Below are 24,533 nucleotides of genomic sequence, written 5' to 3'. Positions count from 1 at the left end.
CTTTAAGGATACCTCTTGTCATGTGCTACTGTGTGTCAGTATCCATCTTGTAAACTGTCACATAATTCACCTCATTTAAACATCACAGTGACAGTGAAAAGTACGTTCTAATTCACCTGTCAATACTCATGGGGAAAATGAGACTCAGGTGAAGCAGTGTGCACAGATATTCACTGAGTAAATCACAAAGCCAAACCATGAACTTCAATCTCTTTAACCACAAAGCCTACACTTTTTTCCACTACCCTAGTGGTTTTCAAACTATGTTCCACAAAATGTAAAAGATGCTCCAGTGGAGGGGGTGGGCAGTGCACCTGGGTGGCTCAATTGGTTAAGCATCTGACTTTGGCTCAGGTCATGATCTCAGAGTTCATGGGTTTGAGCCCTACATCGGGCTCTGCATAGACAGTGTGGAGCCTGCTTGGGATTCTCTCTCTCCCTCTCTCTCTGCCCCTCCCCTGCTTGCACTTTCTCTCTCTCTGAAAAATAAACAAACTTTAAGGGACGCCTGAGTGGCTCAGTCAGTTAAGCATCTGACTCTAGGTTTCTGCTCAGGTCATGATCTCACAGTTTCATGAGTTCGAGCCCCACACTGGGCTCTGCACTGGCAGCATGGAGGCTGCTTCGGATCCTCTCTCCCTTGCTCTCTGACCCTCCCCCACTCACACGGTCTCTGTTTCTCTCAAATAAATAAAATTTTTTTAAAAAGTGCTCCAGAGGCTCCAAATATTTAATCAAATTTTTTACAGTTTTAACTATTTCTAATAAAATCAACACTTGGAAATTCTACAACACTGGAAGCTACCGATACACTAATTTTTGTTGTCAGGTTCATTGGGTTTTAGGCAGATCTCAGAAGAGAGCTTCTTCTACCATATCTAGACACAAGCTTGAACTTCTTTTAACGGTGTTACAATTACAGAGACTGCAGCTCTATTTTGTTAATTCAAGTGTGTGACTATTCACACAAAATGGTACAAACGGGGACACAACTAAAGCAAATGAACGCTGCATTCAAATACCAAGCCATGGTCAAACACATCAGTTTGAAACAAGTTACCATCTTGGCAAAAGAGAGCAGTATTGAAGTCCATGAGTGCCTACTCATATCTGGAGACTAGTCTATTCATTGACAGTCCAGTGTTTCCAAGATCCATTTAATTGAATATTAACTATGCAAGGCAAGCTGTTAAAAATTGGTTACCATGTTCCTCTATTCTCCATGTTTCTTGTAAGCTGGTATTAAAACTAGAGGCCTGATTAGATCCAAGTTCATTTTTTTTTCTTTTCCTTTGGCAAGACATCATGGGTGATGGTGTATGCTTCCCAGTGCCCAGTATCGGAAGGCATACAAAATCTGGTTGCCCCACTTTTAGCAAGGCTACTGTTGATGTTTGGGTTCATTTGATGTCAGTGTGATCTACCATGAATTCCCCCATCAACCACTGACCTAATGGTTCTAAGCTGCTATTGATGATAGCTGCCTTGATCCTTTATTCTCATTAGAAAGGTTTTAAAACAGTAACTTTCTAATTTTATTCTTTCTCCTGCATTTTAAAGCTGTGATTCTCCTATAAACAATAATTTTCCCTCATCAACTATTAGTTTACCCTGAAATCGGTCAGATCTACAATGTTGATGAAAATTGACACATCAACCAAATGCACATGAGATTCCTATTTGGAACCTGACTCAAAGACCAACTGTTTAATTTTTTTAAAGGACATGTTTGAGACATTTCAGGAAAACTGAAAATTAACTAGTTGTTAGATGTTAATTATGGAATCATGATTACTTTGTGATAATAGTCCTTCCATTCTATAAACACTGATTTACCAGTGCAATGATATTAATTTTGGATTTGCTATAAAATGCTCCAGCCTCCCCCACAAAAGAAAAGGTTAGGATAAAACAAGAAGAGCCAAAAGCTGCCAGTTGTTGAAGCTGGGTTGATGAGTACATGGGGGTTTGTTGTACTATCCTTTTTATTTTTGTATTATTTTCCATAGTAAAATGCCTAAGGAAATAAATTCTTAGACTAGGTCCAGAAACTGGTGAAAAATGAAATGGTTACCATTTGTAATTACTTTTATGTGTGTGAGTCAAGATCTTCTATCACCCAACAGAGTGCAGAAATTTAAGTTTGAAAGTCTCCATCTAACTTCAAAATACTTACGGTATTTGAAAGGATATCATAACAGTTCTGCAATGAAGAATGACAGCCTTAAAACCTGGTTTGTTTGTTTTTTAAGCAAGGAATCTATTAGCATAACACAGGTCAACTGGACCGTTATGTAACATCGTTTTGCCTTGAGTCTTGCATATCACATCTTATCCAGACAGCATTAGCATGTGTGTCGGTGCCATGTTCCTGTTCCTTCACCCAGCACGGAAGTACAGCTGTCTCTGGAACTAAGAATTTCCTCCTGAGTAGATGGTAATTCTGCCAGTGACTAGAGATTTACTGAGACTTCCATTGTCTAAACTATAGCTGGGCAGACCACAGCGTGCTGGCCAGCCTGTCATACAACCACACCCATTCATGTATGTAGTGTCTATGGCTGCTTTCCCAGATGCAACAGCAGAACTGAGTAGGTGAGACAGAGACCATATGGCCCACAGAGCCTAAAATATTTACTATCTGGTCCTTCACAGGAAAAAAAAAATGCCAGCCCCTTGGTATAAAAAAACAAAAACAAAAACAAAACTGTAGGGCGTAGATTTTTAAAAGCTGACTTGCAACAAAAGAGGGTAATATACTCTAAAGGTTTTATACTTCTACAATTTGATCATCATTATATCACCAATATTTTCTGGTTTGACAAAGGACAGAACTGGGAGGAAAATAATCAGTGATTCAGTAAAATTTTCATTATTAGTCCAAGTAGCTGTGGAAGTAAAACATTTAACAGGATCAAAACACAAAACAATTTAAGAAATGTTATTTGAATCCTTGCCAGGCTGTTTTACTGATGAGTCTTTGTTGGTAGTTTTCAGACAGTCCCAATTTTACCAATATAATAATGCACCTCAAGGTATGTCTGCATGGCCCATTCCTTCATGGGAGAAATGCTTACTCTCCTAACAGAAAATGCAAACACTTAGAACAAGTTTTTCTTCCTTTTTAAATGAAGGAAGGGAGAATCAGGATGAACTTGACAATGAAATTTTAGATGTGCCTGCAAGAATATGTTAGGGAAAGGAGAACAAAGTCTCGTGGTATGTGTTCTCCTTTGTCAAGGGAAGGATGAGGTGAGGGGAGGAGCAGAGTTCACAAAGTCTTTGCAGCCTGCTCCCCACTGGAATTTAGGGGGCCCACACATGCTCAGAGTAGAGATTTGAGGGCCAGATCAGAGATGACTTGAAACTCATCCACAAGCTTCCTGAAAGGCAGACAAAACTGATTTGTTCCTCATTTACACTCCACAAATCTGGGATGAAGGGGAATATTATAGATCCTAATGATTAACAGAACTGTTATCTGATCATTTCAGTAAGGTGCTAGGATTCTCGTTCCCTGGAAACACACCCCAAAAGGCTAACCATGAACTGAACAAACGGGATGAACAAGTGCTCACTATACCTTCAAGATATGTTCGTTGGATGCCTTGTCATCAGGGGACACATACAGTCGGATGAACACAGAATTGCTGTACTGACCACGAAATGTTGCAAGGGTATGCAAAAGACTGAACTTTCTCTCTGACCACACTCCCTCAGGACCAATATTAGACTCGAGCACAGGCCAGCGGAAAGGTGAATGCCGCAGGATGTGGAGCAATGGTTTGGCATCTGCTCTTTCGATCGCTTCTGAAAGGGAACAGATATGAAAGAAGAGTTAGAATTGCAAACAGGCTCACCAAACTAAAAGGCAAGTGTATCTTCTCAAGAGAAAATTCCCGTAAGGTCCCAACTTAGCATTTCAGCTGTTCGAGGGAGGTGTGGTAGACTGAGCACGGCCACAGAGACAGAACTACCTCTGATTCACACTTCAGTGTCACTGCCTAAACTTGGGGTTCTTGCCAGGAGAGCAGACTAGGGAGCCTGCTGAAATTTCTGACAATAAAAGATGGGCTCACTACAGCCCAATGAGCGATATTAGGCTGACAATATTTTGGAAAACTACGGAACCACCCTAGGTAAAGGAAACTGCTTGGTAAAACCAACTCCTCCCCAGTATGCATGAATTAATGCCTCAAGGCTCCTTTGTCATCTTTTACTGCCCTCTTCTACCTCACCAAATAATATCTCAAATCCTAAACAAGTTAACACACTTCCCACTGGCACTGGTTTCTCCCTGCAGTGGTCTTGAGAAAGCACACCAGATAAAATGACAAGTGTCACCTTAATTCCAATCAGACCCAAGATGCCAACACAGGCCTAACACACCCACCTGAGATGCCTGTTAGACTGATGGAAAAGCAGAAGGGGCCCGGCCCACCTGGGAATCTGGATTTTCTTGGGCCCCTGTAAGGTTCTATGGGATATAGCAACACTCCCAAATACTCTCTCTCCCAGGCTCCTTCTCAGACCAGACCTGGCCTCTGGATTCTTATTTCTGCACCACATACAATGGGGTCTGCCCTTCTGACCCTACCCAAGTTTCTCATGGAGTACTTGATACCTAAAGAATCCAAGCCATAGAAATAAAATTATTTTCCTATTTTCTCCATCAAGCTACCAACAGAACATTAAGGACGGGAGAGTCAAAATCCAGTCTCTGAAAATTGTTCCTTTCCTCAAACAACACTTTTAAACATTAATCGAATTCTTAGTAGTTCTCTTTTTCCTTAAATAATATCTTTAAACATTAAGAGAGTCTGTGAAGAAGAGGGTGGTAAATATTTTATTGTCTTTATTACTTACTCTCATTCATGCAAGATGAATAAAGGATTTTGGCTTTCTGTATGGCTTCGGTGTCCCGCCTTCTACTGATAGATTTCTCCAAAAGTGCTAGGAAGGTGGAGAAAGGATTCGTTAGTATCCACCCACACATGGTGCCGAGTTAGAGGTCATCTGATAACCACAGTCCCAGCCTCCAGAAAATTAAATGTAAAGGCAGACAGCCCTGTAAAAGACACATCTATAAAAGATACACAGATGGCAGAACCGAGTCCAAGTTGCTTGAGGTTCAAATAAAAAATAAAATTTAACATTCTCTTTTCCAAGGTTCTCCTAATTCACAGAATCCAAAAGTTCAATTTCTAACTGAAACTGGACCTGCTGCAGGGGTTAATGTTTTCTGCTACCTACACAAAAGGAAACAGAATTCATTTATTCAAGAACTAAAAATAACTGAATTCTGTTCCTTGTTTCTGCACCGAGTAATATTCTCAAAGGAGGCAATTTCATCAGAGTCGGGTTTCTTAAGATTTCTCCATAGCCCAGCCTCTCAGGGAGGTCACCTGGAAGAAATTTCCCATTAGAAGTTTTATTCAGTGTTGCATAAACATGCTGTGGACATGAAAGAAGTTGTTTAGACAGGAAATGGAGAGGCGAGATTGGAAAGCCTACCCAAATTGCCTGAAAACTTGTCCATTTATACATGCAAAGTCCTGGCCATTTAAATGAGGTCATGTGTATAAAATGGTTGCCAGCATAGACCTGAGCCCACCCAAAAAATGATTTGCTATTTATAAAATTAGTGATGCTTTTTTCTGAAGGTGAAAAATGACAGCTGTCACTATTAAATAGAGGAGGAAAGCCAAGACTCAAAAAAAAAACTACCCTCTTCCCCAAAACACACCTTGGATGCACTTGAGAGTATTAATTTTCCTACATGAAGCCAAGACGAAGAATCCCCATGCAGCACCGTGTTACTGCCTACATCAAGCATCAAACTGCCGTTGTCAAGGCATTTGGAGTTTATTTCTGAAGCAACTTAGCTGCCTCCAAATGATGGCACAACAGATGCTCCCAAAGTACTCTGAATAGCTTCAAGACACAATGTAGAGTGCTCATCAAATTAACAAGTAATTACGTATTACCTGAAGAGGAATCTTTACTTCTAAACTAGAAGTTCTACCTTTCTGAGGGCACCTGGGTGGCTCAGTCGGTTGAGTATCTGACTTCAGCTCAGGTTGTGATTTGATGGTTTGTAGGTTCGAGACCCACGTCGGGCTCTGTGCTCACAGCTCAGAGCCTGGAGCCTGCTTGGGATTCGGTGTCTCCCTCTCTGTCTGTCTCTCTCTCTCTCTCTCTCTCTCTCTCTCTCTGCTCCTCCCCTACATGTTCACGTGCTCTCTCTCAAAGATAAATAAACAATAAAAAAAGAAGTTCTACCTTTATGGGGAAAAAAAGCAATCCAGAGCTCCTGTCCAGTTTTTTATGAGCACCTGTACGTCAAACAAGTCCACATTAATTACATGGATTCAAATAAAATACATTGAGTTGGATGTGGGCGTTTTCAATTATTTCAACTTGTGTCATGTTTCTTTCTTGTGTGTTATCATAGCAATAAAAGCAGGATACCTAGCCCCAAGGATAAAGAAGAGAGATTTGTTTTTTTAATAAACATAAAGCTCTAAAACCATACCCACATATCTTTCTATTCAAATCAGATCATGTGCCTTTCCATTGTATTACTTCCACAGTCATTGGACTTTTAGGGAGACACATTTGAAAGTAACTAATCCAAATTCCATTTAAGGACATGATGTTATTCCGATGCTATAAACACTCCACAGATTGCAAACAAGAATGCCCTTAGGACCAAAAACAAGCCACGGGAGCAAAAGAATTCAAAGCATTAAACATATGCCTGAGTGTGCACCCAAGGCAGTCTGTGTATCACAAGAAGGGAGAAAGAGGACATGTAACGCTAAGTAGGGCATTCCCAAAACCCTAACTAGGCACAAATATCAATAATATGTTCAGGCATATCCCAGAGATACTGTGGGTTCAGTCGCAGACTATTGCAATAAACTGAATATTGCAATAAAGCAAGTCAAATTAATTTTTTGGCTTCCCAGTGCATATAAAAGTTATGTTTATACTATACTGTAGTCTGTTAAGTGTGCAATAGCATTAAGGTTTTTTTTGGAGAGAGAGAGAACGTCAGCAGGGAGAGAGGCTAGGGGAGAAAAGGGAGGGAAGACAGGGGAAGGGAGAGAGAGAATCTTAAGCAGTCTCCACAATCAGCACAGAGCCAATGTGGGGCTCAATCCCATGAGCCTGGGATCCTGACCTGAGCCAAAATCAAGAGTCAGACACTCAACCAACTGAGCCACCCAGGCACTTCAACAATAGCATCATGTCTTTAAAAAAGAATGTAATACCTTAATTAAAAATACTTGCTTGCTACAAAACGCTAACCATCATGTGAGCTTTTAACAAGTTACAATTTTTTTGTTGGTGGAGGCCCCTGCCTCCATGTTGAGGGCTGCTGACAGATCAGGGTGGTGGCTGCTGAAGGCTAGGGTGGCTGTGGTAATTTCTTAAAATAAGACAATTAAGTATGCCACCTAGATTGACACTTCCTTTCAGGAATGATTTCTCTGAAGCATATGATGCTGTTTGATGGCATTTTATCCACAGCACAACTTCTTCCAAAACTAGAGTCAATCCTCTGAAATCCTGCTGCTGCTCTATCAACTAAGTTAATGTAATATTCTAAATCCTTGGTTGTCAATTCAATGATCTTCACAGTGTCTTTGCCAGGAGTAGATTCCATCTCAAGAAACCACTTTCTCTGCTCATTCATAAGAAAGAACTCCCCATCTATTCAAGTTTGATCATGAGATGGCAGCAATTCAGTCACACCTTCAGGCTCCACTTTCTCTTCTACTTCTCTTGTGATTTCCACCACATTAGAAATTACTTCCTCCCCTGAAATCTTGAATGGTTGGAATCAGCTTCTTTTCAGACTCCTGTGAATGTTGACATTTTGACCTCTTCCCATGAATCATGAATGTTCTTAATGTCATCTAGAATGGTGAATCCTTTCCAGGAGGTTTTCTATTTACTGTTCCTAGATCCATCACAGGGATCACTTTCTACAGCGGCTATAGCCTTATGAAACTTACTTCTTAAATGATAAGACTTAAAAGTCACAATGACTCCTTGATCCATGGGCTGCAGAGTGGATGTCGTGTTACGAGACATGAAAACAACACTAATCTCACTGTATATCTCCATCAGAGTTCTTGGGTAAACAGGTATACTGTCAATGAGCAGTCATATTTTTTTCTAAGCTATAGGTCTCAACAGTGGGTTTAAAATACTCACTAAACTATGTTGTGAACAGATGTGCTGTCATCTAGGCTTTGCTGTTCTATTTAGAGAGTACAGGCAGAGTAGATTTAGCATAATCTTTAAGGGCCTTAGGATTTTCAGAACGGCAAATGAGCAATGGCTTCTACTTAGTCACCAGCTACATTAGCCCCTAAGAAGAGAGTCACAGCCTATCCTTTGAAGCTTTGAAGCCAGGTATTGACTTCTCCTCTCTAGCTATGCAAGTCCAGGATGGCATCTACTTCCAAATAAGGCTATTCCATCTACATTGAAAATGTGTTTAGTGCAGTCATCTTCATGAATTATCTTAGCTGCATCTTCTGGATAACTTAGGTATCTGGATAACGCAGCTTCACCTTGTTTTATGGAACAATGTTTTATAGGTTCTTTCCTCAAATCTCATGAACCAACCTCTGCTAGTTTCCAACTTTTCTCCAGCAGCTTCCTCGCCTCTCAGTCTTCATAGAATTGAAGGGAGTTAGGTCCTCACTCTGCATTAGGCTTTGGCTTAGGGTGTCTATATTGTGGCTGGTTTGATTTTCTATCAAACTTTCTCCATATCAGTAATAAGGCTGTTTGGCCTTCTTATCATTTGTGTGTTCACTGGAGGAACACTTATCATTTCCTTCAGGAATGTATCCTCTGCATTCACAACTTGGCTACCTGTTTGGTGCAAGAGGCCTAGCTTCCAACACACCTTCCTCACTAAGTTTAATCATTTCTAGCTTTCGATTGAAAGTGAGAGACATAAGATTCTTCCTTTCATTTGAACACTTAACAGGCCACTGTAGAGTTATTAACTGGCCTGATTTCAATATTGCTATGTCTTGGAATAAGGAGGCCTGAGGAGACGGAACAAGATGGGCGGACAGCCAATTAGTGGAGCAACCAGAACACATACAACATTTATCAATTAAGTTTGCCATCTTATATGGTTTGTGATGCCCCCAAACAATTACAATGATAACATCAAAGCTCACTGGTCACAGATCACCATAACAAATCTAAGAGTAATGAATAGGTTTGAAATATTTCAAGAATTACCAAAATGTGACGCAAAGACTCAAAGTAAGCAAATGCTGTTGGAAAAATGGCACCAAAGAGACTTGCTTGATGAAGGTTTGTGGCAACCCTGCAAGTTTTTTAAAAATGCAAGCTCTGCCCAGCCCAACAAAGGGACTGTTATAAAGTGAGGTATGCCTGTATGTGTTAAAATTCTGGTTTCTGTACCGGAATATGGCTTTTAAATACTTTTTAAGTTTATTTACTTTAAGAGTGAACAGGCATGCATGTGCATGAGGGGCAGAGAGAGAGAATCCCAAGCAGGCTCCACATTGTCCATGCAGAGCCCGATGCAGGGTTTGATCTCACAACCGTGAGATTATGACCTAAGCTGAAATCAAGAGTCGGCCACTGAATTGACTGAGCCACCCAGGCGCCCCCAGAATGTGGCTTTTAAAACAAATGTAGCTATCACAGGTTACCTGTCACACACCTTCCCTTCTCCTCTCCACCTCATGCCCAAGCAGGCAGGAGAGCAATGATATTAAGACAATAGCATGGCAATCAGTTGGCAGCATTCATTTTATGTATCTCTGTATTTGAATTAGTGGTAAGAGGAATAAAGTCTAGCCTGGAGAGTCATTAATGAGCAGAAAACAAAGGCTGCCTATCAATGGCACTTACTCAGGTTATTAAAATGTCCCTAAAGCACTGAGAAGGACTCATGGGTCACCCATACAAGGGCATTCCATCATAATCGAAGTTGTTTCTCAAATGATTTCTCAATCCTCACCCCTTTGCGTGCATCCTTAACCATGTTATGACAGAAAAGTGAAACTCCAGTTCATAAAAACCTACAGTGCAACACACCTCAGACTTTAAAGCTGGTTTCAAAGCGCTTCTGATCAAATTTGAACATAACACACATTACGTATCTTTTCTTCTCATTAATCTTAATCAAGTAAAATTGTTTTTTCAAAAAAAGACAAATAGACATGTCAAGTGGGTGGGCTTTCAAATCACACCAAAGTGGTTTCTGGTTTCAGCTTGCTGCTTCTTTCTAGCTGGAACCGGGCAAGTTATTTAATCTAAGCCTCAATTTCTTCAACTGCAAATTTGAAAGATAATAGTGCCTACCTCCCAGGAGTGTGGTGAAGATCAAACATTTTAATGCAAAGAAACTCCCAATATCAACGGGCAGACACCTACGTGATCAACCAATGGTGGCTTAAACAAGATTACAGGCCGAGTCAGCCATTTACAAAACTGTAATCAAGCTTGTTTCTTGTGCTTTTCCATAAATGTTTTTTCCTCCTCCCCTCTTAGGATAATGGTAGCCAAAGGCCACATGCTATAATGCAAGACACTGCTGCTCCATGTGCAGGACTGTTTTACAAACTGTAGCAGCCCTAGCCACCTCGCAGAGCCCCACATTCCATGCTTGCTTTGCTTCCACAGTAGAGGCAATGCTCCATGATGAGGGATATTCCACAGTCAGTGTTAACCCATAAAAATATTTTGCTCACATTCCTCTTAAACAACAAGGCATTTTTCTGATATATACATTTCTAATGAAACTATAACATACATACAAGAAAACTACATTGATCATAATTTGAAGGATTTTCACACAGTAAACACACCCTTCTAACCAATGTAACAACCAGAGCCCCAAAAGTCCCTTGGGCTCCCTTCCAGTCACTACTTCTGATCAAGACAACAAATATCCTCTTTGGGGAAGTGCTTACTCAAGTCTATGTCCCCTTTTATTGGGTAATCTATCTTTTACTGATTTGTAGAATTTCTTCATATATTCTACACCAAGTCCTTTGTTGAATATTTGTATTGAAAAATCTCCCAATTAGCTTCGTTTTTCTTTATTTTTATTTTTTATTTTAGAGAGAGAGAGAGTGCAAGTAGGGGAGAGGGGCAGAGAGAGATAGCATCACAAGCAGGCTCCACGTTCAGTGCAGACCCCGACACAGGGCTCGATCCCATGACTCTGGGATCATGACGGGAGCTGAAATCAAGAGTCGAACACTCAACCAACTAAGCCACCCAAGCGCTCCAATCAGGCTTCATTTTCTTAATGGCATCATGTAATGAAGGAAAATGCTTTCTTTTAATACAGTCCAAGTTCCCTATTTTTTCTGTGTACGGTTAGTGTATTTTGTGTCTCACTTAAGAAACCTTTGCCTGCCCCAAGATCATGACAATATTCTATGCCTTTTTAAGAATCCTTATTGTTTCATGTTTAGATCTACAGTCCACGTAGCACTGGTTTCTGCCCACGGTGTGAACAGGCATGCCTTTGTAACACAAGCCTGGCTTCACAGGGGACAACTAAAGGGACAATTTTAATGAGGAAGCTATTTTTGGTCATAGGGCCCCAAGTATTGTCACATACGAAGTAATTTCGGTGCATAAAATTAGCATTAACGGTGGCTATTCTCCATTAAATTGAGTAGTCTCTGTGGGGCAGGGGCTGTGTCACATTCATCCTGCAGCACCCAGGACCTACTGCTTGGCATGGTTGGTGCTCAGTCCACATTTGCAAAGTTGAATTTCCAAAAAGGTTAATTAAGTCTGAGAGTTGTTCATCCAACAGAAAAGGAACTGTGAGAAGTTGGACTTTATTTATTATTGCTGGGTGTAATCAGCAATGTCCTGATTACACGAACATCTATAATCTCCTTTTCTCACATCCCAGCGTCTGTACCATACAATGCAATCCAAGATTTCATTCATCAGTTTTCATGAACACGAGTTTTTAGGGTGCCTAAGTTTCATCATACCAATGGTCTCAGCTTAATCATACATTTCCACTTCCCTGGTCTTCCATCTGAGGGAAAATACTTGGTTGGCATTCAACTTCCTTTAAGTTAACAAGTTGACACAGGACGACCAATTCTACTCATTCAACTCACTTCTCCTGCTGAGACAAGGCCTTTATTGAGGGCTCTGGAACGGGGAAAGAGAATTCTCCACAAAGGACAAGACTCCTGAAGACCTGGTAAGTCAAGAGCTCAAAACAGTCGCATGCAGCCCAGGCCAGTCATTTGAAGTTTCTTCAATATTTAGGACCTTTCACCTAGTATCATTTTCAAAAATTTCACATGCACAAAGTTTTAGGCCTATCAGCAAATACCTACCAAGAACCTCAGTGCTGAGCTGATGCCATTTGAATGAGATGGCTCAAGAGCACTGGAACTCTGTCAAAACATGCTCCTTTGTGTTCTTTCTCCCAACCCTGCAATCCGTCTGTGTCTAGCTACTTGCTAAGAGAGCAAAGCTGTCTGCCTGATTTGCTTAAAAGCAAACAGTAACTGCATTCTCAATCTTCATGTTACATGCCATCCATGTGAATTCTCAATCTCATGATTGATTACGCCAACATTTCTCCCTTAGAAATCAGGGGGAGTATCCTCTTAATTCTAGTTAAAGAAAAAATAGGAAAAGTCAAAACTTTGAAAGGTCAAATCCACACTTAAGGAAAGGTATGCCCTTCCACACCTAGGTAACAACCAGAATGCTCTTTAGAAACGTATGTATTTTTAAACCTATCATATCATGGCCTGGTTTCCCATTTGGTGGTACTTAAAAACCACCTTAGGATGGCCCATAGTTGAATGTCGCCTCTAATCTTACTATTTTTAGTCCTTGTTGATTTTCCAGGCTACAGACTTCAATTTGGCTTCCAGGCTCCTCAGTTTATTGACCGTACTTGAGAAATTTCATTTTTCTAACCCACACTGCATGGGCATTCAGCTCTTATGCAGGTGGACCTGGAGAGTCTAAATCGACTTGCAAAGCCCATTGTTACTCTCATTAAAAAATAAAATTCAAGTTGACGAAGTCATGGTCTGTGGATCCCATAACCCTCATGTTTGCACACGAGCGGTGCGACACTCTACCTGGCAGTTCCTCCGCCCACAGCCAGTCAAGCATGGGATTACCTGAGTCTTTCTGACACACTGAAAAGACAGTAGGAACTGATATTTCTCATTCTTCTGGGAAACTCCCATCTAAACATAGGGAGAGAAGCTGTCAGAATCCTTTTCTCCGTTCATTTTTTATGATCATCTTATAAATTATAATTGTTGATTGGTGTCAGCTTAAGAAGAAGAGGCAGGGATTACTTGAGGGGCACTAAAACCCTCTAAACTCATCCATCTAAATCAGGGCTTACCAAACAACATAAAAATACTCCCCATTTAATACAAAAGACCTCTTTGCCCATAATGAAATCAATTCAGACATTACAAAAGTATAATAGAAGGTAACTCTTTTATTATGTTCACTTGTAAGTGAATTTATGAGGAGTACACTTAGCAGGGTTGTACTTCAAGATAATTTAAAATAAATTTTAACATTACTCTTTGACAGCACAGAATTACAATGTATCTGCCAATATGATATTTTAACTCCTAAAAATAGCTTTCCTATTTAGATCATTTGTACCTTAGCAGATAATTCAATGTAAGGCCTGTGTGAATTTAAAGTCACTAAAATCCATCTTCAGTTTTTTTTCCCATAGTAAAAACCCTAATTATATATTTTGTCCTACCTATTTCTACTATCTTAACATTAGAAGGAAAAGGCCATGTATGGTTATATAACCCCTCCAGGGGTCCTTCCCGAGCAGTCCTGAGACATCCAAGGACCCAGTGGTGACAGCATTCATTTATTAAGCACCAGCTCTGTGCTAGGTGTATTGTATACAACCTCAATTAATCTCCCACCAACCCTCAAAAGCATGTATCACTGATCCCATTCTGCTTGTAACAAGACCCTAAGAACCTGTCCAAGGAAACTCAGGCAGGAAAGGTTAGAGCTTTGATCTGGGCTTAGGTCTCTAACTCCTGCTCACTCAACCATCAGGTGCCCAGTAAAACTCCACATGTTGCTTTTGCATGTGAGAACAAGGCCTCCAAGCGTGTAATCCAGAGGCAGCAATGCCCTCATAGACCTGAACAGATCTCTTGACCTTGACCGGAAGAAAGGCCTTCCCTGGTTACATGGAGACATGTTTTTGCAGTGGTGGACTGACTCTGGGCTGAGCCATCTACCCACTTTGCCCTGTGACCACATCTGTGAGCAAGGAGACGCACTCCTGAGGTACCTACCCAGGGGTGGGAGGCCTGGTGAGGTTAGGGCAGGACAAAATTAGTTGGTCCCTAAGGTGTGACTTCACATTATGCCCTAGTCTAAACCAGTAGTGTCCAAACTTGAACCTGCATCAGAATCACTGGAAGGGCTTATTAAAACACCAAGTGCTGGGTCTTCCCCCAGACTAATATAGTAGGTCTGGGGTATGGCCCAAAAATTTGCATTTCTAACAAATTTTCAGGTTATGTCCATGTTACAGGTTGAGGGAACATGCTTTAAAAAGCAATAGCGCTTACCAGACCTCCTTTACTTACCCCAACTTTACTGAGGTATAGTTGACAATTATCACCAGTCCTTCTTAATGTCTGTGATCCCAGAAAACATCACCAGCCCACAGGCCCTCCTCCTCCATTCCCCATCCCACCCAAAGTCACTGCTGATTCCCTCACTCCACAACTCCATCTTAATTAAGCGTCAACATTCTTCAAGGACAGTACTACTCTGTTTTGTTCCAGAGACACTCTCCTCGTATTGGCCCATTTAGGTCCAACTTAGTTTCTCGGTTCTGCAAAGTCCAGCTTTAAAAGTTCCTTTCTAAAAGGTGAAATGCAACAGGGGTTTGAGGTGAGGGTTGATTCACTGGTTCAAAAGAAAAAAAAAAAAAAAACAACTACACGATGCCAGGAAAACTTCCAAAGTGAAAAAAATACAGGACATCTATTTTTAACTCTCACTTATACCACACCCTACTGCAAAAAAGAGTGGGATAAATACCACGTCCCTTAAATCCCGAAAAATCTGAGCCCCAGACTTCACAACTCCTCCCTCATCTGTGAAAGTGGCATCAAAAACACTGTAAACATAGCTTTCAAAAGCCACTTCCCAACCAAACCCTGTCTTCACTCCCACCTTCCATGAGGAGGTAAGAGTAGCAGAGGCTCTATTCCCGGCCATTCAAACTACAGTGTGTGGTGAAGAAAAACCATCCTCCTTAGATGGCATTTCTAACAGTGAGGGATTAGGAACCAGGCTCTCTTCCCCGCTCTGTCCCAAAGAAGGGAAGCAACAACACGTTGGGCACAAGACAAAGGGGCAGAAGGGCTGGCAGGAAGACAGAAAACTTCCATGCCCACCAGCTGCTGCCGCGTGGCTTCTGCAGCAGATTCTGCCGGGGGACTGGAGGTGTTTGGCAAAGTACATTTCCAAGTTCAAAGAAACCAGGGGCTACAGAGAAGAGACAAGGACCCTTCACGCTGACCTGAGGAGAACACAGAGAAAATAATCCCCAATGATGCTTGGAGTTTTCTGTAACAAGGAAGACATCTCTACCTTCACCTGGATCCCAAGCTAGACAAGAGGACAGCATGATGGGGCCTTCTGAACTGATCTCCATACATCCACTCCTTCCTCCAGTATCATTCTCCACATGCAGCCAGTGTGCTCTGGCAAAACCCATCACACCCCTCAACATGACATTTACAAATGGCTCCCCGGGCCCAACGACAGAGGGGAAAATCTTTACACAGGCTAAGAGGCCCACATGCTCTGGCCCCTCCTTTCTCCAGTCCTGTCTTTTGTCCCTTTTTCCCTTCCAGCTCTGAGCTCCAATCACACTGGGCTTCTTGGGTTTCCTCAAAGGCACCAGCTGGACAAAGCCTCTGCTCATGCAGCTCTTTCCGCCTGGGTTAAAATTGGAGCCATTTGAAATGTTAGACCCATAATCTGTGGGGGACAAATTATATGGCTGGATTGGTTTGGGCAAGTCACATAATTTCCCTGACCTTCGCTTCCTCGGATGTAGGGCAAAGACAGAAATAAACAATGAAGGCCAACAGCACCAAATTAGAGTGAGGAACCAAAGAGAAAACAAATGATAGGCTAACAGAATAAAATTAGTAACAAGAACAGTTTGGGCCTTGGGGAAGTGAACTTACGAATTCAGAATAGACAGCAGGTAGTAGAACTGGTTCCATTTGGAACTTCATCTAAGTGACCACCATAGGAAGCAAACTTGAGAGCATACTGGCACACATCCGTGTGGGTTTCTCTCAGAAATATCAGTGCCCACACCCATCTAAACTACTGATGAAAATCAAATCCCCTTCTAGTTTTCTAAATTAAAAGGTCCATACATGTTTTAAAAATACCTCTCACTGTATAAATATGAACACCAGTGAGCCTTTCCAAACAAACATTTCTTATTTGTGACATGCTATTCTCCAGCCAACATATAATTAATTTTCCTGTTATGGGTAGTGCCTTTTTACATGGAATGTTCCCTTGACACTTTAAAGCAAATAGTCCATTATTACTAATTCATTAAGCATTCAGAGAGATGCTATTAATCACAATGAACTAATGTGGTATTAATGGTTAGGTTATTAATCTGCAATTACATGCAGATTTCCTAATAAATTCAAGTTGCCCAAGTTTTTTGAGGAGGAAGGCAAGGGAAAACAAAATGAGCATATCTTTCAGAAAACAAACTAAGGGAAAGAAATTGCTCTCCTTGAATCATAAAACAGTACATACAAACACCCTGTATGTACAACAAATCTTTGTATTTACCCAATATAATGACATTTGTACTATATAGGTTTTCATCAAAATGATAGTATGAATGGAGGAAAAACAAAACCACCCATGCACTCTGGAGATGTACTGAATTTCTTCAGTCGCGTGCTGTGTCCTTAGACACAGTAAAGCCTGGCTACTCAACACGTGGTCCCTAGACCTGCAGTGTGGCCAACACCTGAGAACTTCTCAGAAATGCAGACTCTTGGGTCCCTTCTCAGACCTACGAAATCAGAATCTTCACTTTTTAAAAAAATTCCCAGGTGATTTATGTACACATTAAAGGCTGGGAAGAATAGCGTTAAAGTCCAGCTTTGTAGCTGCACACGAGAGGGGAAGAAGGAAGTGGTGTACATGAAGACCGAGGAGTGCAGACGAGGGAACAGCATGCCAATGTCACTGAGTATTGTTAATTGTTTTTAAACCTTTTTTAGTGTTTATTTTTGAGAGAGACAGAAGGAGAGAGCGAGAGACAGAGAGAGCATGAGCAGGGGAGAGGCAGAGAGCGAGGGAAATAGAATCGGAAGCAGGCTCCAGGCTCTGAGCTGTCAGCACAGAGCCCGATGCGGGGCCCCAACCCACAGATGACGAGATCATGACCTGAGCCGAAGTCAGGCACCTGACTGACTGAGCCACCCAGATGCTCCTCACTGAATATTGTTGAAAGTACATAAACAAGGTGGATGTGACAAGCAGTTGGGGAGCCTGGATTATTGGAAATATAATTTATATGCCATATTTCATCAGTTCTCAGAAGCACACTTTTTTTCACATCTTAACATGTCTGAAATGGGAATCCATCTTACAACTGTCAGCTAAGCACAGTCATGATGTAGTTGCCATCGCCCGGCCGTGTGGGAACTTGATCTCGGAGCTCTTACGGTAGGTATCTCAAATGAATTGGTTGCATGGCCGGTAAACCGCCACTTAAAAAGCCTTTAGAAAGATTTCCATATGATTCGGGCATGAAATAAAAACTGACTGCGTATCCCAATAGGCAATCTTGGAGGAAAACAGCTGAGACAATTGGGGAGCACTTTTTTCAGAAACGCTGAATCACTGCTGCTATTAATGGAAAGAAGACAATGTTTTGTGAGAAAACAAAGCACTGATGACTTGAAATCAAAAGGACTGTGAAGAAGTTTTAGCACTACTCTAACCAGTCTCTTCTGCCTGCATTTTTCTTTTTAATTAACGCAAAAGAATAATATGATAAAAATTAATGTCTAAAAGAACTCTTTCAAGCAAGTAAAAATTTCAGGTGAAAAGGAGGCATTGTGTGATGGCTTAGTCTTTGTTGGCATGAAGCAATGATGCATCTTACAATTGAAAGTATTTTTATTTACTGAAATATGATATTAATTTAGTTAAGGCTATGTAAGCCTCAGCAGTGTTTGTGTGCTGTCTTGCTAAATTTTAAGTCAAATAAATGTAAGAAAATTGCATATAACTATAGCATTACCACTACAGAATACCCAGAATTTTTCTTTTTTCTATTTAAACACTTATTTATTTTTGGGAGAGAGTGAGAAGCAGGGAGGGGCAGAAAGAGAGGGGAGACAGAGGCTCCCCTCTGTCAGCACAGAGCCTGATGTGGGGCTCGAACTCACGAACAATGAGATCATGACTTGAGCCAAAATCAGGAGCCAGATGCTTAACCGATTGCGCCACCCCGGTGCCCCAGACCCAGCATTTTTCATCATGAAAAATAATAAAGATGTCCAGAAATTTAGGATTGTGTGGATTTAAATAAAAAAGGGCAATATAAAAAATTTTTCCAAAAGACTCCAAAAGCATTTGAAGGACAAGTGAAGCCCTGAGCGAGTTGAGGCATTTTAATTCCTCAATATTGGGTGTCACACGCACATCTCGGGTTTGGCCGAGCACGCAGGCAGACACGAGGCCTCTGGCAAGAGCAGTTCCATACACGTCCTGCCACACCGTGGGCCGTGCAGCCTTCAGACCTCAGCAGGAGCCACAATTGCCTGCTTTCCTCACCCAGCACTTCCCACAGGTTCCCCACCAGACGTTTTTCATTCTGGCAATGACCTGCAGCTTCTAAACCCTAACTTCCTCTGCTCCACAGTTCAGAGGTTCCAGGCCGACACCAACATGTCTGACTTCAATTAAAATAAAGGAACTTTATGTCTTAATTTATTCGCACTGGTGTGTATCCAGACCAGTGAGTACATCAAGAGAAAAAAGAAATCCCTTTTCTTTTCTCACATTATCCTGGGACTTGGCCAAAAGGTTGGGAAATGTAAATTGAGAGAAATTAATAAATTAGGGCATTGCCTGGCATTCTTTAATGTCACCTAGCAAAGCATGCTGCCAGAGCAGTAGTTTTGAATGGGTCTCAGTTCAGAAAACTCACAGAACTTTCTCCAATGGACAGTGCCTACAGTTCTCGACTCAGTTGGTCTGGTTATCACCCTTGAGAAGGTTCTCAAACTTGGCTCCATAATAAAATCACCTGGTGGAAGGGAGTGGTTAAAAATCCAGAAGGCCAGGGGCACCTGAGTGGCTCAGCCGATTGAGCGACTGACTCTTGATTTCAGCTCAGGTCATAATCTCACAGTTCATGAGTTCAAACCCCCATGTCGGGCTCTGTGCTGACAGCAAGGAGCCTGCTGTGGGGTCTCTCTCTCCCTCTCTCTTAAAATAAACAAACAAACTTAAAAAATCCAGAAGGCCAGGCTATACCCCAGACCAATTACATCAAAACCCCTAAGGATGGGACCCAGGGATCTGTTTTTAGGCCCCCTTGTGATCTTGGTGTGCAGCAATCAGTGAGAAGCACTTCTCTAGAGCAGCACTATCCACTACAGAAGCTGGTATTAAGCACTTGAAATGTGGCTGGTCTATGTGGAGATGTGTTTCAAGTATAGGAAGCATACCGAATTCCAAAGACTTAAGAACAAAAGAATGTCACATGTCTTGTGAATAATTCTTTGGTTATGTGGGTTTAGATAGAATCATGTAATTTCACCTTTTTAAGGCAGCTGTTTAAAAATGTAAAATTGGGGCTGGGGGGCACCTGGGTGGTTCAGTTGGTTAAGCGTCCAACTTCGGCTCAGGTCACGATCTCACGGTTTGTGGGTTCGAACCCCGCGTCAGGCTCTGTGCTGACAGCTCAGAGTCTAAAACCTGCTTTGGATTCTGTGTCTCATTCCCTCTGCCCCTCCCCACTCTGTCTCTGTCTCTCTCTCAAAAATAAATAAACATTTTTAAAAAATGTAAATTCGGGGCACCTGGGTGGCTCAGTTGGTTAAGCGCCTCTTTATGTGGGCTCAGGTCATGATCTCATGGTTCATGAGATCAAACCCCACATCGGGCTCCGCTTTGACAGTGTGGAGCCTGCTTGGGATGCTCTCTCTCCTCTCTCTCTGCCCCTCCCCTGCTTGCTCTCTTTCAAAAATAAATAACATTTAAAAATGTAAAATTACACGTGACTTGAATTTGTGAATCACATTACATTTCTTTTGGACAGTATTGACTTTATAGGTCACCAGCTATATATATATATATAACCTCTCCAAGCCTCAGCTTTCACAACTGTAAGATGGGACAATACCACCTTCTTAGTTTTCAAGCTGTTTATCAGGCACTAAGAGTCAAACCATCTGAATTCTAATCCCAGCTCCACTGCTTATCAGCTATGTGATCTTGGGCTGGTTAATGGTACTGCTCAGTGCTTTTGTTTCCTCTTTTGCAAAACGCAGGTAAATCTCTCAGCTTACAGACCTGGTGGCAGTTCAGTTTAGAGAGTTCAACTAAGGGTATTATTAAACAAAGTCATCTCTATAAAGTGCCTGGCCTACTAGGCCCTTCTCAGTGTGAGATTCCTATGAATTTTTTTTTTTGAATGGTTAAAGGCTCACTTTATAGCCATGAGTAGAAATTGTGCCCATTAGTAGTATACTAGTAGAGAAATGGGGATTTTGCCACATCTTAAAGATGCTCAACCCATCCACACCATCAAGCTGCATTTGAAATATTCTCTGAATTGAAGGTGAGAGTACAGCTAAAGCCATCTCATCAGGGAGACTGGAAATGCGAGGCTGAAATTTTCCACTCAGTATGGCATGTATTTTTGTATGCAAGCAACTTTTAAATTTTTCTGGTGCCTAAGTTTTGCCACTGACCAATTAGGAGTCTAGTAAAGGTATGTGACCCATTTCTTTAACACATGGGTTTCAAGGCCCAGACTATCTGAGTCATCTGCTTCTGCTGTGAAATCTGGATGACCCCTGGAAGTTCCTACACAATCCCATATTCTCAGCTCCATTCCCATTCCAGCTTGTGGCAACCAACAGCAAGAACACGTGGGAACTTGGAGAAGCTTCAGGAATCATTACCACCACAGCTCACGTGGGTATACCTCGGAACTGTTACCACCAAAACAGCTAGGATTTTTCTTCCCTTTCCAAACAGTCAGCGTCTTTCAGGAAGTAGCTTTTCAAAAATATGCAACCCTTCTGAACAACTGCCAAATAAAATACACTTACACCAACCATGCAAGACAGGGCCTGGGTGTGGGCAAGCTGAGAAGTGTCACTGTAGGTGTACAGAGGCCTTTCTCAGGAGGCACATATCCTGTGTCATCAGTCAGGCCAAAGAACTTATATTTAGTCCAAAGAACCTAAATTTAGTCGACAATCTTCTCAAGTAAAATGTCTCTTTCTTCCTACAACATTCAAGCTAACTAGCAGGAAACTTCATAATGTGTAAATTCATATTTACACAACACAAATGCCCCTCATCTGCTTCCCCACTACTTTTTCCAGTTGGTATTTGCAGGCACAGCATTTCCAAGCTATAGCTCCACTTCTCATGAACCTTAGCATTTCCTGCTGCAAGTCAAAAATCTCACAAATGAATTTCAACATGTTCATCAGCCCATCTCATTCCTGTCACCTCTCCCCAAGACATGTTCGTGCCTTCCTCCCAACTAAGAACCACTATGACTGTGAAGTGGTGATGTATGTAGATAATATTCCAAGATACTTGCAACATCTATATTAATACAGAAAAATAAAGATTTCCATTGGGAACAGTATCACACCCAATAACACACAGTTCATAATTAAAGAAAATGCTGAAGTTCCATTAGAGGTTAGTGAAAATAAAGCTGCATTTTTTCCCCTTCAAGTCCTTGGAAATCTTTAGACAGCCTTCTGTCATAAAGAATCCCCTAGGGAGGAGGCACCTTGGTGGCTCAGTCAGTTAAGCCTCTGACTTCCCAGCTCAGGTCACGATCTTGGAGTTTGTGGGTTTGACCGCCGTGTCACGCTCTGTGCAGACAGCTCAGAGCTTGGAGTCTGCTTCAGATTCTGTGTCTCCCTCTCTCTCTCTGCCCCTCTCACACTCACACTGTCTCTTTCTCTCTCTCAAAAATAAGCATACATTAAAAAAAAAAAGAATCCCCTAAGGAGGGGTGGGGGGAGAAAAAAGAAAGGCAAAGTGGTGTAAATGACAAAGAGTGGCATCTGAAGAGGATCTAGAACAGCCTAACATGACACTTTTCCTCATTTTCACCCCTTTTCTCTTTCTTTTTCTGCAAGTGGGATTTACAGCTCCCATTCCCCCAATCAATCTGTTGACGAACCAAATAGATTATCGAGACCTTCCAGGTCTGAGGTCATGACCAAGATGTGGCAATAAAAGCTGGGAATACACACAAATGTCCTAACCTATTGTTTCCACCTCCAGGCTTGCTTCTTTTAAGATCAACTGTGTTATTTACGGGCATGTTGAGACTTCCAGAAAAAATTACATCACGCTATTTTACTTTAATGATGCTGGTAAAGTTTTCTTATGAAATTTGTAATTTTTATTGGCTAGGAATCTAACATTTCTCAAGCACCTACTAAGTGCCAAGTGCTTTCAAAATGGTAATTTAATGCTCATGAAATTAACAACAGCAGATGTTATTTATTGAACTCTGTGTGGAAGACTGTTGATGCACCTCATTGAATTAATCCAACAGGATCACCAGATAAGAAACTAAGCCTCAGAGGAATGTGGTTTGCCAGCAGTCAGGGAGCCAGGAAAGTGGCAGAATCCCAAATGCTTTCCAGAGCCCAACCGTAAATGACATCCTGGGAGTTTTCCTTTTCTTTACTGTAACTTACACACGATCACACTACCAGGGAGTCTGGGAGCCTCAGGATGGTCTCTAGCCTGTCTCAGGGTCCATTCCTCTGTCCTACCTTCCTGAGGCCTCGAACACGAATGAAGAGCAACTGACAATTACCCTTCCCCTCCACCAGGGGCAAGTTCTGTTTGGATCTCATGCCAGATCTTGTGGAACAACATGCCGGGCCTCAGGCACAGATGGAGGGGAAGAAACAAAAGAAAGCCACCCCTCTCCACTGAGTCAGCCAGCCACTCACAGAGGGCACAGTCTTTCTCTCCACTCTTTAACAAGTATTAGTGAAGACCAACTACATGCCAGGCACTGTGCTGGGTCACAGTGAAGCCCAAAATGGCACCCTAGTTAAGAAAAACAAGCAAACAAGTACACAAACAAGGTAATTCAAATGGTTCTTAGTACCACAAAGAACACTAATAGGGTAACAGCATAGAAAGGGACTGGAGATGAGAGAACTATTTTTAGCAAAGGTGTTCTGTGACCTTTCTCTACTGCTTAACTCTACCACTGACAGAAACTGGAATTTATTCCCAGATAGCTCACCTTTCTAATAGCCTATTCAGGGTTCTAGAACAGGACTGATAGAAACATTATCTGAGCCAGGTGCCTGACTGGCTCAGTGGGTTGAGTGTCTGACTCCTGATTTTGGCTCAGGTCATGATTCCAGGGTTGTGGGATCAATCCCTGTGTCAAGCTCTGGGCTGAGCATGGAGCCTGCTTGGGATATTCTATCTCTCTCTCTCTTTCCCTCTCTCTCTCTCTCTCCCTCTCTCTCCCTCTCTCTCGCTTGCACATGCTCTCTGAAATCAAAAAATAAAGAAACATTATCTGAGCCATATATATCACTGTTAATTTCCTTGTACATTTAAAAATAAGAAAAATGAAACAAGTGAGGTTATTTAACAATATGTTTTAACCAAACAGATCTTAAAATACTATCATTTCAATATGTAATTGAGGAAATAAATCATCAATTTCTTGGTGAGATATTTTACATGTTTCTTAAATGAAGTCTTTGAAATTTGGTGTGTATTTTATATTTACACCACATCTCAATTCCAGTTAGCCATACTTCAAGTACTCAAAAGCCACATGTGGCTAGTGGCTACCGTATTGAACAGTGCAGCTCTAGACTCTTGATTATAGTACCTGTTGAAATATTTTGTGATGTGTAGATTTTTAACTTCCACAAGGGTAGTCTTGGGGACCTTATTAATCTCTGCACTTCTGTATCCTCCTATGTCTAACACAATGGCTCTTGTTGGATAGGAATGAGGAAGTATAAATTCTCATTGCTACTGGCAAGGATCTTATGACCAAACAGACTTACAATCATGAGACAGGGGTGCCTAGATGGCTCAGTTGACTGAGCATTTGAGTCTTGATTTTGGCTCAGGTCATGATCCCAGGGTCATGGGATCAAGAACTGCATTGGGCTCCATGCTGAGCCTGGAGCCTACTT

The 24,533-nt window shown here is 41.6% G+C and overlaps 1 protein-coding gene across 6 annotated transcripts in view; it reads right to left on the bottom strand.

The window, feature by feature from the left end:
- Nucleotides 1-24,533, bottom strand: part of PHEX (phosphate regulating endopeptidase homolog X-linked) — a 232,999-nt gene that overhangs the window by 185,126 nt on the left and 23,340 nt on the right. For all 6 annotated transcript variants that reach the window (XM_042975235.1, XM_042975236.1, XM_042975237.1 and 3 more), the window contains 2 exons: nucleotides 4,867-4,953; nucleotides 3,584-3,810 (listed from right to left, as the gene is read on the bottom strand). In XM_042975235.1, coding sequence (XP_042831169.1) covers nucleotides 3,584-3,810; nucleotides 4,867-4,953 — 314 coding nt within the window. The remainder of the gene's footprint in view (nucleotides 1-3,583; nucleotides 3,811-4,866; nucleotides 4,954-24,533) is intronic.

This window comes from Panthera tigris, chromosome X (genome assembly GCF_018350195.1).
Source record: "Panthera tigris isolate Pti1 chromosome X, P.tigris_Pti1_mat1.1, whole genome shotgun sequence".
Classification (NCBI taxonomy): Eukaryota; Metazoa; Chordata; class Mammalia; order Carnivora; family Felidae; genus Panthera; species Panthera tigris.
This window is presented reverse-complemented; position numbering and strand designations above follow the sequence as displayed.